Source organism: Psammomys obesus, unplaced genomic scaffold, assembly GCF_907164565.1.
Source record: "Psammomys obesus unplaced genomic scaffold, mPsaObe1.curated_primary_1811, whole genome shotgun sequence".
Taxonomy (NCBI): Eukaryota; Metazoa; Chordata; class Mammalia; order Rodentia; family Muridae; genus Psammomys; species Psammomys obesus.
In genome coordinates, this window is record NW_026585895.1 from 49,393,202 (window position 1) to 49,412,147 (window position 18,946).

At 54.0% G+C, this 18,946-nt stretch overlaps 1 protein-coding gene and 1 pseudogene across 1 annotated transcript in view; one reads left to right on the top strand and one right to left on the bottom strand.

Annotated features, from left to right (window-relative positions):
* Nucleotides 1–768: 768 nt before the first annotated feature.
* Hmcn2 (hemicentin 2) overlaps nucleotides 769–18,946 on the bottom strand; it is a 142,866-nt gene continuing 124,688 nt past the window's right edge. Inside the window, exons 86-98 of the mRNA XM_055599741.1 lie at nucleotides 15,203–15,472; nucleotides 10,292–10,441; nucleotides 8,428–8,565; nucleotides 8,212–8,333; nucleotides 7,699–7,936; nucleotides 6,651–6,713; nucleotides 6,414–6,536; nucleotides 5,625–5,759; nucleotides 4,243–4,371; nucleotides 3,308–3,628; nucleotides 2,577–2,696; nucleotides 2,185–2,311; nucleotides 769–1,391 (exon numbers count right to left, since the gene is read on the bottom strand). Of these exons, the coding sequence (XP_055455716.1) occupies nucleotides 1,046–1,391; nucleotides 2,185–2,311; nucleotides 2,577–2,696; nucleotides 3,308–3,628; nucleotides 4,243–4,371; nucleotides 5,625–5,759; nucleotides 6,414–6,536; nucleotides 6,651–6,713; nucleotides 7,699–7,936; nucleotides 8,212–8,333; nucleotides 8,428–8,565; nucleotides 10,292–10,441; nucleotides 15,203–15,472 (2,282 nt within the window). The 3' untranslated portion in view covers nucleotides 769–1,045. The remainder of the gene's footprint in view (nucleotides 1,392–2,184; nucleotides 2,312–2,576; nucleotides 2,697–3,307; nucleotides 3,629–4,242; nucleotides 4,372–5,624; nucleotides 5,760–6,413; nucleotides 6,537–6,650; nucleotides 6,714–7,698; nucleotides 7,937–8,211; nucleotides 8,334–8,427; nucleotides 8,566–10,291; nucleotides 10,442–15,202; nucleotides 15,473–18,946) is intronic.
* On the top strand, nucleotides 15,618–16,016 carry LOC129671781 (60S ribosomal protein L32-like; annotated as a pseudogene).

Genomic DNA, 18,946 nt, shown 5'->3' on the forward strand with positions numbered 1-18,946 from the left:
ACACACACACACACACACACACACACACACACACACACACACACACAATCACTCAGCCCTTTTTCTTTTTACAGCCGGTTTTTAATTAGTTAACATTCCTAAACTGTTTTTGAAGCTAATTCATTCACTCACTGGTCAGAGAGATACAGTGAGCCTCACTGAGGTGCCAGGAGTGTCTGTAAAACCAACCCTGTGCTCGAGGCCCCATGTTCTAGCGACAGGATTCACGAACAGCAGGAATCGGGCCAGGCGTGCCTGCCGGTTAGACAGGGTCCAAGGAGAACAAAGTCAAAAGGGCAACAGTGCCAGGAGGCAGAGGTAGGGCCTCTTGCAGTCCAGGCTAATCTGGAGCTCACTCTGCAGCTCAGGATGACCCTGAGTTCGGGATCCTCCTGCCTCCGCCTCCTTAGTCCTGGGATTAAGGGAGTGTGCCACCATCACCGGCAATTTAAAATGACTCTTGAGAGTTAATATTATTAATATTAACAGCGATGTCTTAGGTACCGTGTATTGGTGTCTATTTAGAACATTTAATTCTCGCTAATTCTCCCGAAGCTTATGGGAGAAAGGTGGCCCCACCGCACAGCTCCAAACATCCTAGCTAGTGGCTGAGGTTTTATGATTCTCAAGGACCCGGAGCTGTTGGACACAGCAGCTGGGATCACAGCAGGGCTGGTCACCCCCCCCCCCCCCAGCAAGATAAAATAACTCGACAAAAGCATCAAGTCAGTAAAAAAAAAAGTTTTTATATTATACACACTCCCTGTGGTCAGGACAGTGCCAGCCGCTGCCACCCCTACTGGGTCTGTCTTTCTTAGGCCCCCTGAGGCCTTACCCAGTAGCCATTGAGATCTGAAGGACAGGATTCAGGCCTGCCCCTGACGGCTTTGCCATCAAGGGGCAGCCGTCCCTGCCCTGGGGTCAAGGCCCTGCGCACAGCAGTGTTTACCAAAGATCCTGGCTGACGCAAGGGGGGCGGGGAGAAGAGGATGTTCCTCTTGTCACCGCAGGTGTCACGGGCAAGGTCACAGTGGCCTCGCTCCCCTCAATAGGGGTAGGGCGACACGGCGATGAGCAGGACGTAGACGCTCTGGTGGCGGGGTGCTGCGGCGCGCACCGCTAGGCGGTAGAGGCCGGCGCGCGTGAGCGCCCGGCGGGTGTAGACCGCGCCCTGTCCAGCGCGCAGCTGGCGCAGAGCGAAGGGGCTGCGCGGGTCGGGCTCCAGCACGGTGAGCTCCGTGCGGTTGGCGGGGACGCCAGCCTCGGAGAAGGCGGCCAGGCGGGCTACGTCGTGGTGGGCGCGCACGCCGAGGGGCAGCGGTAGCAGGCGGTACTGCAGTGTGGACGGGCCGCTGGCGCTGCAGTCCTGGGAGCAGCGGCGGAAGCAGGTCCTGGAGGGGAGGGGGCACGTGCAAGCTCATCAGCTGCCATCCAGCGCACCTCAGTTCATCCCCGAGCTCCCCCGAATCCCTTGCCCTGAGATGCCGCTGTCAGCCTGTTTCAGAGATCAGAAAATGGAGACCCAGAGGAGCCAGACAGGGGTCCTCTCTCCTCTGGCATGTCCTCCCTCCTTCTCTCCTTCCTGGCCCAAAGCCCAGGGCAGCTCAGTGAGCACACAGCAGTGATAAAACTCAGCCACTCAGGTCCATTCCGAGGTGCCCAAAGAGGTGAGGAGCCTGGGGGCTGAGTCACTTGTCTGGACTCCCAGGGGTGAAAGGAGTTCAAAGACATGTGCTCAGCCTAGGAGTCTCCTCCGCCGCCTGTCTCATTTTCCCTTTGTACCTGCTCCAGAAACCTCCCCAAAGGGTACAAGCCGCCTGACCCGAGGTCCTCAGGTCTTGGTGCTTCTTTATAAACTCAGTGATCTGGGTCCTGGAGTTTGTGAGACTTCTCTAATTCCTATGTTTGGGGGTACTTTCTGAGGTTATGTTTGTTCAAGGAGAGGGGTGTATTACCTATCCCAGGAAGTACACAACGAAAAGGCTGCCTGGGACCTGGGTCACCATGCATGGAGGTGAGCTTGTCCCTGTCTGGTTACAGGTTTGCCAGGTGCCCCGGCCAGGATTTCTGGCAGGGCAGCTTCCCTGGCCTTGGGAAGCCTTCCTGGAGGTGGGGGTCCAGGCATGGCCACGCTGGAGACTTGTGCCCACCCCTTGTACCTCCATCAGCTGGTCCCTTCCTTACCCAGGGCTAGAGCCCTGCCGGTAGGTGGCGGGACAGGGCGTGTCTACACACTGGAAGCTGCCTCGGGTGTTGAAGCACATCTGGCCAGGCCCACACTCGATGCCATCTTCCTCACACTCGTTGATGTCTGGGCAGTAGGGTGCGGTGGGAGATGAACAGATAGAACACAGGAGAGGGAGTCCAGAGGAGGCCAGCAGCGAGGGAAAGAGACCAGCATTCTGAGGCGGAGCCCCAAGGATAGACCCTCCCCAACACCTGTCCCAGGAGCATGTTTTGCAGGGCATGTCTTGTGGGGTGAGGTTCAGAGACATGAGAATAGCCCAGGGACACACAGCATAGCTTGTGTGTCCCTAATCCTAAGTGGGGTTGTGGACCGGCTCTGGCTGGCTCACCCTGGCAGTTCTTCCCACTGGGTAGGAGGCGGTAGCCAGAGGGGCAGAGGCAATAGTAGCTACCCTCTGTGTTTCGGCAGGCATGCTGGCACAGGCTCCTCACTCGGCACTCATCAAGGTCTGGTGTGGGGGGACGGGACAGAGGGCAGAGAGCTGCTGAGTCAGATTGCCAGGTGGCCCTGTGCTCTGAGACCGGTCAGGGAAGCTCCCTGCTCCAGGCAGCCTCTCCCCTGCCTGCCTCACCAGGCCTGCTGCAGGAGGAGTCTCTGGGCTGGTGAGGAATGGCAGCCTCACCCCGTTTCCATCACTGGAGGGGCCGGCTCTATTGATAAAGTCCTGTCCTCTCTGTGTAGTCAGCCCAGCTTATATGGGGCCCAAGGACTACAGGCCTGTACCCTCGCTCCAACAGTCCCTCTTTATGGCTTCACGTTTAACTGGAACATTTTTCCAAAACACCCTCCTTCAGAAGGAATGTTTCTCAAAGTGGGTTTCCCTCAGGCATCTTTTTAGGAGGGCCTCCTAAAAACACCCCAAGTCAAAGGGCTTGAAAACCAACCCTCTTGGAATCCCCTTTGTCCATCAGCCTGGTCATGCCTCTGTCCCTCACTAACAAAATGTCCCCCTGCCTCCACCCCACTTTGCCCACGAGTGCTGGGTTTCTGAGTTTGCCCAGCTCCGTGCCCAGCCTAGGAGCCCAGGGCAACAGTGTGTGTGCCCAGAGCCCGCCTTACCCGCACACACGCCATCCTGCCTTATGAAGCCAGGTGGGCACCAAGCCCGACCCACACTACTCAGAGCTCCAGAACCAGGCCGGAGGGAGACCCAGGCACGGTAGGAGCCGTTGGGCCTGGGTATCCGAGACCGCAGCCAGGGCGCAAATGGACTCCTGTGGCTGACGGTGGTAATGTTTTGACTGCTCCGTTCCAGGGGGCTGCAGGTCCTGCCATCCCGTAGGAGGGTCTGGCCTGGCGGGCACAGGCATCGGTAACTACCCTGGAGGTTATGACACTGGTGGACACAGGGTGTAGGCGGCTGTAGGCACTCATTGATGTCTGTGGAGGAAGACCAGATGGGACGTGAGCTCTGCAGCCTGCGGCTCCCCCAGCTGCCCCTCTTTTTTTCTTTTTAATTTGAGATAGTCTTGCTCAGAATGCTCCTGAACCCTGCCTCTGTCTCCTGAACGCCAAGATGAGATGCACATGCCTCTATGCCTGGCTCCAGCTTCCTGCCATCTTTCCAGAATTCAAAGCCTTAACACACTACACAGGGGTTTCCTACAAGCTGGCCTCCTGAGGGTCCTGCTGCCAGCACCTTCCCTGACCCTAGGTCTTCAGTCAGGGCTGCCTCCCAGCTCTGAGCACCCCAGGTCTGCTGTCAGGGCCACCTCCCAGCTCTGAGCACCCCAGGTCTGCTGTCAGGGCCACCTCCCAGCTCTGAGTACCATCTCATCCACTCTACCCGCTATGCCTCTCTGAGGTCCTGCCCTGGTCTTCAGCTGCTTCACCCCCTTTCTGGCATCCACAGAAGTGTCCCTATGCAGGATCCGGTGAGTGGCCTTAACTGCTGCTTCAGTCTTTCTCAGACTCACCAGACCATAAACACGACTTGTCCTGAGCCAGAGCTGAGTGAGACCCATGACCCAGAGAGCTGCTGCTGTCCCCTTTACCTAGGCAAGGCAGGCCACGGCCTTGCTGGCGGTACCCCCTGGGGCAGGCACAGTGGTGGCCACCGGGAGTGTTCTCACAGAGTTGATTGTAGTGACACCCATCCAGCTGCTCCAGACATTCGTCCACATCTGAGGAGACAGTGGTGTGGTCACAGGCATGGTCATGGTTTGGCCCAGAGGCCTCCTCCAGGGATGTATTCTTCCCCCTCCAGAGCAGGGCCTTGTTTGTCTCTTGTTCTAATGGTGGCTGCACAAGGCTACACACTAGCACTTTGTATCTTCCGTGACACAAAGTTAGAAGGCAACGGGCTTCAGACTCCAAAGAAAAAAAGGGGGCTTAGAATGTGGCTTCCAGGAGCACTGACATCTTTCAGGTTCTGGGTAGGCAACACTCCTTTCACACAAGTTCCTCATGTGTGAGGGTCAAGAAGAGGCCCTATTTGTGTTGGCAAGGGGTGTGTGGAGGGTTTAAAGACTGGTATATAAAAAGAGAGGAAGGATGGAAGGAAAAACAAAAAGAGAAAGGAAGAAAGAGAAGAAGAAAGGAGAAAGGAGGGAGAAGGAGGAGGGAGAAGGGAAGGAGGAGAAAGGAAGAGAGGGAGAGACAGAGGGGAAGGGGGAGGGAGGAAGGAAAAAGGAGGGAGGCAGGAGGGCAGGGAGGGAGGACAGAGGACAGAGGAGGAAAGACTCTTAAGGCCAAGAAAGCTCCAGAAACTTAAAGACTCACAAATATTTTCCTTGGGCTATATAAACAGTAACAATTGCCAAGGAAGAGGAGACCCTTCAAGCTCTTGCCAAGGCTGGGGCAGGCTCCTGCATGACGCAGTTCTCTTTGAGTCACCTGTGCATTTGCAAGTAGCCCCTCAGCCTTACTCTGTACGTAGCTCGCAAACTCACTGGTTCTCTCTGCTAGACTCCACGGAACTGTCTTTTTGGTCAGTTGCTGGTGTCTGATCTAGGATGAATAGATGCTTATTCTAGTGTGCCCAGGGAAATGCCACATGACATAGATGGACCCAGTGCCATAAAACCGTACAATGCATAAAGGTCACCATGCAGGGACAGCACTGGGCTGTCAATGTCAATGCAAAGGCCAGCTGCCATGGATGCCCAGTGGCTGCCAGGAGGCTGTGTTGAGAAGGACTCGGAGGCTGGAGCTAGGCTGGAGCACAGTGCGGGGGCGGGAGAGGAGGGAAGTGGCCTGTTTGCTGTCTCTGACTTACTCCCCCTTCATCAAACACAGGTGGGCAGGGGCCAAGAAAGGAAAAGACAGGACCTAGCTCTGGGCCTCTGCCAAGAGAATTCCAGATGCCCTGAATCCCAGTGACACCCTCTGGTTTCTTGGGAGTAGGGTCAAGGCCCCCGGCTTGTGCCCCTGTCACCTTCACAGCCGTTTCCGTCAGCAGTTACCCGGAAGCCAGGCCTACAGTGAGGGATGCAGTTATAGGACCCCAGCAGGTTCACACAGCGCTGCCCCTCCTGGCAGAGGCGGGCGTCTCCCACACACTCATCCACATCTGAGGGCAGAGCATGCGGGAGAATGCATGAACACGTGCCTTCCCGCTGTCGTCCTTATACCCTGGCCCTATCCACTCACACAGCCTAGAAGTCCCTAGAATGAAGGTCTCCCAGCCTGTAGCTCTTTCTTTTTTTCTTTTTCTTTTAAGATTTATTTGTTTATATGAATGCTCTGTCTGCATGTTCGGCTAGCAGACTTCATTATAGATGGTTCTGAGCCAACATGTAGGTGCTGAGGCTTGAACTCAGGACCTCTGGAAAAGCAGCCAGTGCTCTTAACCACTGAGCTGTTGCTCCAGTTCCCCAGCCTGCAGTGCTAATGGACTGTTGTAGACCATGTCCCCTTGGAGCCCAGTTAGAAAGCTAACTGAGATTTGGTAGGGCCAGACCCCACTCCTGGGAGTGACGGAAAGACATGGGTTAGTATCGGGGTGAGAGTGGACATTCAGGAGAACAGGGCTCCCACGACTTGAAGCTGCTGGGTGGAGACCTTCCAGGCTTGAGTGTCCCTGATATCCAGGAACCACATGTTTGTCTCTGGGGGTCCACCCTGCCCCACCACCTGAGCCTCGGTGTCTTCCAGAAAATGTCACCTCCACAGGCACTGCGTGCTTGGGCCGCACATGAGAAGCACCGGCCCTGGGGCTGCTCACCTCTACAGTTCCTGTGGTCCCAGGCTAGGGTGAAGCCAGCAGGGCAGGAGCAGGAGAAACGGCCAGGAGCATTGTGGCAGGTGTGCGAGCAGGGGCTGGGGCCGCTGGAGCACTCGTCCTTGTCTGGGGAGATGGGAGACTCTGTTTACAGGCTCCCTGGCCAGCTGGCTGGGGTGGGCTGTGCATCCCAGAAGGAGAGGTCAACCTTGCTCATACCAGGGCCTGGGAAGGACTCACCCACGCAAAATGCTCCCTGGGCGGCCAGCTCAAAGCCCTCGGGACAGCCAACCTCATTTTCTTCTGTAATGAAAAAGGAGAGGCCCTGAGGGAGCCAGTCCCCCAGGGCACCGTGGGCTTGCTCTTTGGGCTGGTACAGGCGGTAGCTCCGGGCTGGGAGCTTAGTCCCAGTCTTGAACAAGACATGTGACAGTGAGGCAGTGACCTGGCTCCTGGCCCAGGTTTGTTGGAAGCAGCAGTTATGGGGGCATGCCTGGTCTCGAATCTGTGCCCTGGGGCTCCTGAGGGAGGCGAGGCAGAGAGCCAGGCAAACTCCAGGGAGACCATTAGAGAAAAAGCAGACTGTCGGAGGTCACACATGCAAACATGTGCTCAGGAGAAGCCAGCAGCCACCCCAGAGGGTTGCAGTAGCCATCAGTAGCCAGCAAGAGAGGGAGATGGGCCCGAGTCAGCAACTTCTGGGACTGTCACCCTTAGCAAGGTGGCCACTGGGGGCCAGTTAGGCCTTTAGAGGCAGAGCCTGTACTGCTCATCTGCAGATCCTGGGAAGCTAGCAGTCCATGCCCGCTGTGCCGCCCAGGCCCACGGCTGGAAAGCAGAGCAGGCGGGTCGGAATCAGGGCGTGCTTCACCTCACAGCCTCGCTCTTTCTTTGTTCAGTGGCAAACCCCTCAGGATCTTAAGCAATAATAAGATACTTTTAGAGCATCCCTTGGTTGTGACTACATGGCATGCTCAGGTGCGTCACCAGAGGTCGCAACCATGGCACCTTTGGTACAGGCACCTTGGGAAAAGGAAATGGGGTGTGGTTTAGGCTTGGAGTGTGGAGTGCATCTTTGCCCTAAGTAAAGGCTTCAGAGGTCTGGGGCAGGAGTGGCCTTCGGAGCTGAAAAGTCTGTGCTAGAGTGGGAGGGGCTGGGCTAGAAAGGGCAGAGGAGGAGGTGAGCTGCTGCCTCATGCCACCATGCCCAGCCTGGGCTTAGTGTAGATGGCCAGTTAAATTTGCGACCCGACAGGTCTTAGCTGGTATTGTGGCAGTGGGGCCTCACCAGCTTGCAGGGCTGTGGTGAGCTGGAAGCGCAGGGCCTCTGCCTCAGGGTCAAAGGCTGAGCTGATAGATGAGGCCCGAAGGTGCTGCACCAGCTGGGGCTGGGGGCCCCGGGCCTCATCATACTGGATGCTGTGATTGCAGCGCAGAGAGGCCGGGAGGCTGTCATGGAGGAAGCGCTGCGTGGAGCCCACGAACAGCCGGCCGGGTCCCGTCTGCACGTAGTGCTCCTGGAAGTCCTGGGGGAGGGCGGATTCAACTTTAGAGCAGCCAGGAGGGAGCTGGGGTGCTGCACAGAGAAGACTGGGCAAGCCTCCTCTGCCCCTTCTGCACAGCAGCTGACAGATAGGGGCAGCACCATGCCTGTGATGTTCTTGTTTATGGAGTGGGAGGGATGCTTGCTTCTGAGTGGCAGATCCCCCTGAGGCCCCTCGTGACCCGCTTCTGGGGTACGGGGAAGGAAGGCGGGTCTATCTGCTGAGGGTGGGTGGGTGGTACAGCCCAGAGCTGGTACCTGCACTTGCAGATCTGCGCCGGCCAGGCTCTCTGGGATCATGCCGTTGACCTTCACGTCCAGGAGCAGGAGTCCATCAGGACCCAGGCCCCGAGCCACCTGGGTCATGGTGAGCAGCTCCCCTGCAAGCCATTCCCACCCAGCCTGGAGTCAGCTCAGGTGCAGTCCTGGCCTCCCTCAGGCCCTGCCCCCTGCCCCCAAGAAGACCATGGCCACCTGTGGAAAATTCCAGGTGCGACTCCTGCTGGAAGCTGCCGCCCGTCAGAGAGTAGCCATTTAAGGCCTCTCCGGTCTCTCTAGCCAGCGCCCAGTAGATGGGGGCAATAGTGACCACCAGCACCCGCATCAGAGGCCCTGGGTACAGCAGAATGGAGATGCCGTGTTAGGACGCCATTCTCCTGCCTCAAGATCCCTCTGTGGCTCCCCTTTGCTCCCAAAGGCTCAGCCTTTCCCTCCCTGCTCAGTTTTGTGACTACCCATGCCAGATATTTAGCAGACCCTGCGAGATAGCAAAATCAAACATATACTTTATGGTACAGTTAGAAAAAGCAAATATAATAAAGAAATGCACGGGACGTGATATTTAGCCAGGTTCAACAAAACCAGATTGATGGTCCCCATGGCTCCTGGGATGCTACAGGCTGTCACTATGCGCTGGCTGAGTTGATGATCAACTAAGTCTCCTGTGTTGGAGAGAGCTTCTGCAAGAGCCCAGGAGAGGAAGCAGTGTTCTGAGCCATTGACCTTCCTGGGTGTCATGTGACATCTGGACCTCTTGGGGATAGAAGAGTCCACAGACCTGGCCAGGGGAGCACTGCCCACTGACAGCTTCCTCGGGGTCAGGGACGGTGGCAGCACGTGATGGAAGCTAGATTCCTTGAGGGTGGCAAAACCTTTGCAATTCCTCAAGGCCTCTGTTCCACTAATGTCAAGCTCACTGGACCTGGGCCAAGATGTTTCTCCCTGGCTCCTTCAGAGGAAAGCAGCGGCCGCACCTGGGCAGCATCTTGCTTAGTTTGGGCTCCGTTGACTGTGGCTCAGAGTCTGGTTGTTAAAGTCCCTTGACCTGGGGCTGGAGGAATGTCTCCAGTTAAGAGTATTTGATGTTCTTACAAAGAATCTGGATTCAACTCCCAGCACCCACCCATAGTGGCTCATGACCATTTGCAACTCCAGTTCCAGGGGACCTGATGGCCTTTTTTGGCCTCTGCAGGCACCAGACCTGCACATGGTTGTATGTACATATATGTAGGCAAAACATTAAACACATTTAATCAAAATAATGATTCTAAAGCAAAAAGCAAAACCAAACCAACAACTGAGGCCACGTATGACTTCTGAAGAGCTGCCTAGTAAGAATTTGGTTTGGCTTTTCCCTGCACTGGGTCCTTGAGAGGGGCCTTGAGCCCCCTTTGTAGGCCTGACAAGATAGTGTCTGTGAGGCGCCTGTGTACTCTCTGCTCAGGACATCCTGCTTCCTGAACCTGTGAGCAGGTGCATGCCTCCTCCTCTTCCTCCTTCTTTTCCTCCTCCCCTTCCTCCTTCTCCTCCTCCTCTTCCTTCTCCTCTATCTTCTCTTGCTTTCTTTTTGATTTTTCATGACACAGTTTCTCTGCATAGCCCTGGCTGTCCTGGAACTTGTTACATAGACCAGGCTGGACTCCGATCTAGATCTACCTGCCTCTGCCTCCCAGTTCTGGGATTAAAGGTGTGCACCATTACTCCTGGCTGCCTTCTGTTCTTAGATGTGGAGTTCTGCATCTTTCCTTCTGTCTGTCCCCTCCAGCTCATGTCTGTTAATCATTTCTGGTAAGTCTTCACTCTTCTGTCTCCTCCCTAACTGTAAGTGGCATTACCCATCATCCTCTGAGCTCCCAACGTGGTACCTTGCTCACATCACTCTCTCCCTGACTGATCTCAAGTGCAGTGGCTTTGTCTGGTGATAATGTTAGGGGTGGTGGGAACCTGTGAGCAGGAGAGGGACTCAGCCCTTGAAGGCAGTCCTAACTCCAGGTACTAGGCCTTGGAATAGTCTTTTCTGTTGTGTGGGTCCAGTGTGTGTCCCAGGGGCCCCACATACCCACGCTTGCTGGGACGTGACTGATGCTGCTCCAGATGGTGGGAAGCTCAGAACTGCCCTCCTGTTGCACACTGATGTTGAGAGTAGCCACACCAAATTCCTGGCCATTGATGACCCCCATCATGCTGCCCTGGCTGCCTCGGGGCTCCCCTGTGGAGCAGGAGACAAACAAAAGTGACACATATACCCACTCTGAGCCTTCCATGCAAAGGTATCCTCACTGTTCCCATTTCTTCAAAGAGGGAATTGAGGCTCAGAAAGGCACTGTAACTGGTCCAAAGAAACAGCCATTAGGCAATAGACTCAAGGCATAGAAGATCTTGGCTCTAAAACAAAGGAGAGCAAGTCTGGGGAGAGGGCTCAGCGGGTAAGGTGCTTGTCGTGAAGCAAGAGGACCTGAGCTCGATCCCCAGAACCCACAAAAAAATGCCAGCCATGGTGGTGTACAATTGTAATTCTGGTGTTGGAGAGGCAGAGACAGCAGAGGCTGAGGTGGATCCCTGGGGCTCAATGGCCAGGCGGCCTAGCATGATGGGTTTGGTAAAAGATCCTGTCTCAAAAACAAGTGGACAGCTACTGGGGAGTAGCACCAGCTGTCACCTGGCCTTCATATGCACCCTCACACATGTACTGCACACGCCAGGCATACACACACACAAGGCCAGGCAAGCCATGTCCCTAGGTGGCATCAAGTTGGCTTGTCTAGAGAATGAGGAGGCTGGTCCACCTGTAGGACCTCCAGGAGCTATGATGGCAGGCGTTGGCACGCCATAGGAACGGGGCACCATGCCAAGAACTGAGTGCCATCACCAACGAGTCCTCATTCCACCGGTGGCCCTGGCTCCAGCCGGCCTGCAGCTGCTCTGTCCGCCAGACGCTGCCAGGCTGTCCAAGCAGACGCTCTTTTGCACAAATTCAATGGATTGACATAGGCCCATGGGGCCCCTGCTTCCTTTGCCTAATGAACCAGCTGCCTCCTTTGGGCAGATGGCCTTCCAGGGAACATAAGACAGAAGGGGCCTGGCTCCTCTCACCAGCCCTCCGGGGAAATTAACTACAAATTGCAGATGAGCTGTCAAAAAAAAAAATAACACAGAACATTCCATGGCCAGGCTCTTCAATAGTCTATCAGGACTGGCTAATGCCAGGTTCTAGGAAGTGCAGCCCTTGGGTGGGGTCTGATGATGCCCATCTGGAATGCTTCTCATCAATATCTGTTTCGCAGTGGGGAGCAGGGAGGGAGCTGGCATGAGGAGGGAGGAAGACAGGCATGACCTAGGTCCCTGGAGGCCACAAGAGCCCTGGGATGGCAGGCCGCTTTTCAGAGTTGAGGGGTCTCGGCAGCCTCTTGTCCCCCCAACAGTCAGGGCTAGGACATGCTCCTACACTGTTGGGCAGGAAGACTAAGAGCACCAGGGACTCGTTGGTGATGGCACTCAGTTCTTGGCATGGTGCCCCGTTCCTACGGCGTGCCAACGCCTGCCATCATAGCTCCTGGAGGTCCTACAGGTGGACCAGCCTCCTCATTCTCTAGACAAGCCAACTTGATGCCACCTAGGGACATGGCTTGCCTGGCCTTGTGTGTGTGTATGCCTGGCGTGTGCAGTACATGTGTGAGGGTGCGTATGAAGGCCAGGTGACAGCTGGTGCTACTCCCCAGTAGCTGTCCACTTGTTTTTGAGACAGGATCTTTTACCAAACCCATCATGCTAGGCCGCCTGGCCATTGAGCCCCAGGGATCCACCTCAGCCTCTGCTGTCTCTGCCTCTCCAACACCAGAATTACAATTGTACACCACCATGGCTGGCATTTTGAGGGGGCCTCAAAAACTTTGAACTATTGCTGGGGGGGAAGGGAGAACTCAGTGTTTGCCTAGCCTGCTCCACCCTCAGGACTACAAAACCAGAACCAAACAAACAAATGAAAAACAACAACAACAAACAAAACAGGGGCTGGAGGGCTGGAGGGTTGGAGGGTGGAGTAGCCAATGTGTAAACACGAAGACCTAAGCCGGGATGCAGTGACACAAAAGCCAGCATAACGGCACGTGCCTGTGACCCTGGGGCTGTGGGGACAAAGGGTGGCAAGAAAGGCAGGGCCCTGGAGCTTGCCGCCAGACAGTCCAGGAAACTGCTCAACATTGGGTCAGTGAGAAGCCCTGGCTCAAACAAAAAATAAGGTGGGAGGCTGGGGAGATGGCCAAGCATTTACAAGTGCTCTTCCACAGGACCCAGGTTCAGTTCCCAGCACCTACACCAGGCAGCTCACAAACATCCAAGGAATCCAGCGCCCTCTTCTGGCACCTTCGGGCACCTGCATGCACATGGCACACATAAATTCACAAGGCACATATAAGTACACATACACATACATACATACACATACTCATACACACACACTGACACACACACACACATGAAAGAACCTCAAAATTCCTTTCCACACAAAACCCCTTGAAGGAACTTAAACCAGAGGAATCGTGAAGTCCACCACATGGAGAAGGCGTCCACTGTGTGGACGTGGGAGGGGAGGCTGGAGAAGGAAGCTGTTGTCTGTTTTTCACAGCCAGGAGAAGTGTAGATGGAAACACCCCACACAGTGAAATGAAGCTGACAAAGATGTGTCTCCAGGCAGGTTATCATGGGATGTCATCTGAGACAGTCAGAAAAAGCAGCAAGTTTTGAAGCTAGCCTATAAATGTTATAGAAGCAAGAGCATGTCGATTTATAATTGGAGAGAAACAAACAAACAAACAAACAAACAAAAACTCGAGCCAGGCATGTTGGCTTGTGCCTGTAATACCAGCACTGGGGAGGCTGAGGCAGAAGGATTGTTGTGAGTTCTAGGGCCAGCCTGGGCTACGGAGTGTCACAAAATGAAGCTAAACCAAATTACCAAGAATTATCCAAGCATGGGAGGAAAGAGCCGACTCCACAAAGCCGTCTCTGACTTCCGCCCACGTGCTGTGACTGCACACCACCCCAAGACAAATAAAAAATCTAAAGAGAATCACGTAAGCACTGTCTGCTGAATGACTTATGGGTAATAACTACTTATCTGATTTCAGATTTCTATCTTCTCTGGCTTTTCTGTAATTAGCATGTATGAAGGAAAATGTTATTTCCAGTAAATAAAGAGCGGTGATGGGCTTGAATCCTTCCCCACTCCACCCCTTTTCACATCTTGATGCTCTAACCCCTCAGGATGGGACCTCATTTAGAAATGGGATCTTCACAGAGGACAGCATGTGGAAATGAGGTCATCAGGGAGCCCTGGTCCAGTACGCCTGGTGGCTTCATAAAAAAACAGAAAATTAGAGGCTGTCTTTAGTTACTGTTCTATTGCTGGGAAGAGCCACTACGACCACGGCAATTGCAACAAAAGAAAGTATTTAATTGGGGGCTCGCTTACAGTGTTAGAGGCTTAATCCATGATTATCGTGGTGGGAAGCAGACAGGCATGGCACTGGAGCAATAGCTGAGAGCTTTACATCCTGATTTTCAGGCAGTAGGCAAAGAGACAGACAGTGGGCCTGGTGTGGGCTTTTGAACCCTCAAAACCCACCCCCCAGTGACTCACCTCCCTCAACAAGGCCACGCCTCCTAATCCTTCCAAACAGTTCATCAACTGGGGACTAAGCATTCAAACAAATGAGCATGTGGGGCGCACTCTCAAAGCCACACAGACAGAGGCACACAGGGAGATTGCCGCACGACAACAGAGGCTAAGACTGAGCAATTCTAGCAGCCAAGGAATTCCAGTGAGGGCCAGAAGACACCAGAAGCCAGGGGCATATTCTCCTGCATAGCCCCGTGAGCAACCAACCCTTCCAAGGCTTTGATCATGGCCCAGCCTCCAAAACTGACAATGTCTGTTAATTAATTCCCAGTCTGTGGGACTTTGTTATGTCCACCTCAGAAACCAACACAGAGGTCACACACAGAAAGCTTTGTGGTTTGAACTGGGAACTTGTCACCAGGAGAGAGGAAGAGTTTAGACCAAGTTCTGAAACAGAGAGAGGTCCCTCAGACCTAAAGCCATCCTTGAGTCAGCAACTTCCTCTGGGTGTCTGAGAACCATTTGTTAGCATCTTGCACCTTCTTACAGATGAGGCACCAGAAAGGTTCCCTCATTTGTTTGACAAATGTCAAATCCCATTTTTTTAGGTGCTGGCTAGAGAATGGATCTATGGAGAGAGATTGTGATATGGATAGAGATAGATTGGTGATGTCTGCTATGGACAGGGTCAGAGAAGGGAAAAAATTTTTTTGGACATTGTATAAAGATAGATTGGTGAAGATAATGACATTGTATGCGGTTGGTTGGTGACGTCCGCTATAGACAGGGTTATAGAGGGGTCGTATGGAAAGAGATTCTGGCCCTGTGTGTGGAAATGGATTGGTGACGTCAATCATTGATAGGCGATTCAAACCCATACACATGTGCATTTGGAGCAGAGGCAGACGATCCAGAAACAATATTTTGTGGCGCTGTCTTACTGTGGTCTCCCAGGACACCCCCTGACTGCGGAGAAGGGGGCTGATTAAGGAATCTCTAGATGGCGGGGGCCAGCAACATCGGCAAGCTGCCTTCATTCTGATGAGCCACCAAGGCCCCAGGTGAGACCTGGGATGAGCATTAGTGCACAGGTGTTCACAGCCAGCTTCCCCAGGGGCATTATGGATGCTCTTACTTGAATCTTCCCCTCTTCTCGGAGAAATGGGGTATCCAAATGGAGGAGGAGGGAGCGGTGGGTGCTTAGCCCTTCTGAGATTCAGCTTCCTCAGACAAGATGGCGTTACACAGGTTTCCCACCTGGTTCACGCTCAGCTATAAATACTAGAAGAACTGAGAAAGCTGCAGGGGAGCGGTCCAGGCTCTGCTGGAGGCCTGGGTAGAAACGCTGCTTACCTCTCACGGCCAGCAGCGCCCTGGCTGTGGCAGAGCCCAGAAGGTTGTGGGCGACACACTCGTACACCCCAGCATCTCCAGCTTCCACATGCTCCAGCCACAGGCTCCCATCCGCCAGGGTCCGGAGCCTCCGGCCAGCCTGCAGTGGCCGGCCTGCCCGTAGCCACTCGACTGTGGGCACAGGCTCTCCGGTGGCCTGGCACCACAGCTCCACATCCACTCCGGACCTCACTGTCAGGTCCCGGGGCTCCACCTGGAACACTGGGGCACCTGAGGGAGGAGCGGGACAGGTTTTAGGAACAGTCTTGTCTATTCTAAGGACCCATGCTCGTGTAGATTATTAGAAAGCACCAGAAAGTCTTCCTTCTTCCTCAGCACTACCTACGAGGTGGCTGCCATCTCTTTTGGGGCAACAATGGCTGCCCTCCGGCCTCTGGTGAAGCCCAAGATGGTCAAAAAGAGGACCAAGAAGTTCATCAGGCACCAGACAGACCAAAATGTCAAAGTTAAGCGAAACTGGTGGAAACCTAGAGGTATTGACAACAGGGTTCAGAGAAGAGTCAAGGTCCAGATTGTCATGCCCAAAATTGGTTACGGGAGCAAGGAGAAAACCAAGCCCAGCGGCTTCCGGAAGTTTCTGGTCCACAGTGCCAAGGAGCTGGAAGCACTGCTGACGGGCAACAAATGTTACTGTGCTGAGATTGCGCACAGTGCTTCCCCCTAGACCCCAAAAGCCATCAGAGAAAGAACAGCACAGCCGGCCATCAGGGTCACCAATCCCAAAGCCAGGCTGTGCAGCGAAGAAAATGAGTAGGTGGCTTGTGTCCGTGTTTTGTTTGTGTTTAAAATAAAACTGCCAAAACTGCCATCTTAAAAAAAGAAAAGAAAGGAAACACCAGAAGGTGGGAAGGATATGAGAGTCACTGCCCCTCAGGCACCTGCCTCTGTACTCCCTCACACTCGCCTTTCCTACCAGACCATTGCCATGTGTGCACACTGCTGCTTTTGCTCCATGATGACATCACACATTTGATGGTGTCTCACACACACACCCCCACCGCCCCAAGGTTATATCACTAAGAGCTCGGGGTGGGTAAGAATACTCGCTGTGCAAGCATGAGGGCCTGAGTTCAAATCCTCAGCACTCATGTTTAAGAGGCCGGGTGTGCACTCCCCTGATACTTATTCTGTGCACTCTGATCAGTGCAATGCTCAACCCAAGGTAAGATATCTCTATCAGCCCACCCCCACCCCAAAGCTCAGGGACCATCATGAAAGACAGGGCAGTAAGAGCCAGGGGTCAGGGAGGACCACAGAAAGTGGATACAACAGCACTGCTGAGGTCATCAGCTCTCAGCAGCCCTGGTTGCTTGCACAAGATCTGCACAGGATCAAACCAGCCAACACTTTAACATAAACCAAGAATGGGTTTACAGGGCCCCACCCCTGAGGAGCTACTGATGGCTGGTGGCTTCTGGAGAGTAAATTTTCTTTAAGGGTGTGGCCCCCAGCAGGCTGGCCTTGCTCCGTCAGATGGCCCCACACTCCACACCCAGGAGTAACTTTAAGGGAAAAAAATGGACTCTGTGGCAGCACATATGTGTGTGTCTGTGTGTACGTGTGCACACTTATAACACAAAGCTGGGAGTGAGTGCGGGAGTTAGCAGGAGGAGTGGATGGATACGATTAAAACACATTGTATCAAATTCTCCAAGAAAGTGTTATATTTAAAAGATGCCAATTCCGGCTGTGACTGCCTGTAACTGTGACCCTAGCGCCGTGGGGGCAGAGAAAGGAGGATCGCTGGGGCTTTTGGCGGCCAGTCCAGCTCCAGTCTCAAACGAATAAAGAGCAAAACCCCTGACTATTTCCTCTGAACTCTGATTGAAATTCCACACGCATGTCAGCTTGCACACACACGTCCTCACACACGTAACCACACACAAACACACACACAAAGTCTACTTGTTTTTTCTTTATCTTTTGGTTTTTCGAGACAGGATTTCCCTGTGTAACCCTGGCTGTCCTGTCCTGGAACTTTCCCTGTAGACCAGGCTGGCCTCAAACTCAGAGACCTGCCTGCCTCAGCCTCCTGAGTGCTGGGATTACAGGTGTGAGCCACTGCCACCTAGCACACACAGATTACCTATCAGAGTGATGTTTCAGTGGTCTCAGTGTGTGTAAGCATAATCAGTGATGTTCTCATGATGACCATCTATACACACATTCTTCACTTACAATTAGACCATAGCCAAACTCCATTCAGCGTTCATTTTTAGGGACTGTATGGTATTCCACTATTTACCTCTATTGTGATTTTCTATAGGGAGCTCCAGTAGTGAGATATTTAGATCACTTTCCAGAACCACCTGGCTTTGCTGGCCCCTGAATAGATGGACCTGACACTGCTTCCCCCTCTGTAACATGGGTTCATGGCTTCTATCTATTCCTTTGCCCCGTGAAGGGGCGGAGCAGGAGGGAGGTACCTGGCCCTGGTGAGGATGGAGACACTGGGTGCTTGCACACTGTGGGTAAAAGGGCAGGGATGCCTCAGCTGCGAGACTTGAGCCGGAACAAACTCTCATCAAGCTGGTGGACCAGTGTAGTGGGAATTTATTCTCTCACTGTTGTAGAGGCCAGAATTCCAAAATGGGTCTCACAGGGAATGAAGCCAATGTGTAACGCTGCTTCCACAGGGGGAGGCCTGCCTCTGCCCTGTGTGGCCTCTGGTGGCTGTGGCTCTCTGGGCTGGAGGCTGTGCCATGCCTCCTGAGCCTCTGGTGGCCTCCACAAGGCTGGCCTCTGCAGCCCTCTAACCCCCATCCTGCCTCTCTTGTGTAAGAGCCTGAAACTCCTCTGGGGCCTGCTGAGATAGTCTAAGATGGCGTCTAAAGCTCTCTTTACCCTGATCACACCGTGCTCGCCACAGGTGGATCTGTCTTGAGGAGCTGCGTCTCAGCTCACCACAGCCAGGTCTACAAAAATGTTTTGAAAAGAGTATGTGTACTGTGTAACCTCGTGACTCAGCTCTGGGACTCATCCCTACAGAAATACAGCTGTGCTCCCCAATGGTTTGAATCTCAAGCTGCTCAAAATCCCCCACAGCAGAAGGATTCGCTGGGGGACACAGAAACAATGGTGGCCAAGTGGTGGAAAACCATAGGGCCCCGAAAAGGAAGAGAGAGAGATTCCAACAGCAGGGCCAGTGTCACAGAGCTGTGTGAAGGAGGTGGACCTGTGTCGTGATCCCAGTTAAAGTGTCTTTCAGGTTTTGGTGGAGGTAGAGCCCTGGGCCATGTACGTACTAGACAAGCTCTCTGCTACCAAGCCTGCCCAGCATGAGGATTCCATGTAAATGAAGATCAAGGGCTGGAGACATGGTTCACACACCTAAAATAAAAGGTTTTAAATCTTAAAACAAGAGTGGGGAGACGCCCTGCAGCCCTGGCTGAGCAAAGCCGTCCTCAACTTCAACAGATAGACAAAAAGGACTCCAGGGCCCGACAACTAGGCAAACACCCACAGAACAAAAAAGTTTCTAGAACTTTGGCCCCAGGGCCCGGCTGCATTTTCAGGGGAGGAGACAAATGGCCACTCCAACAGCCTGGCTAAGGAGACCAGAGAACTGCCAGAACTTTAACAACGGAGACGGCTGGCCGCTTCCTTCAGCTCTGGTGGAGGAAGACTAGACAGGGCCGCTCTTTGATCCGATCCACACAGGGTTGAGATCCGTCTCCGCGTCTT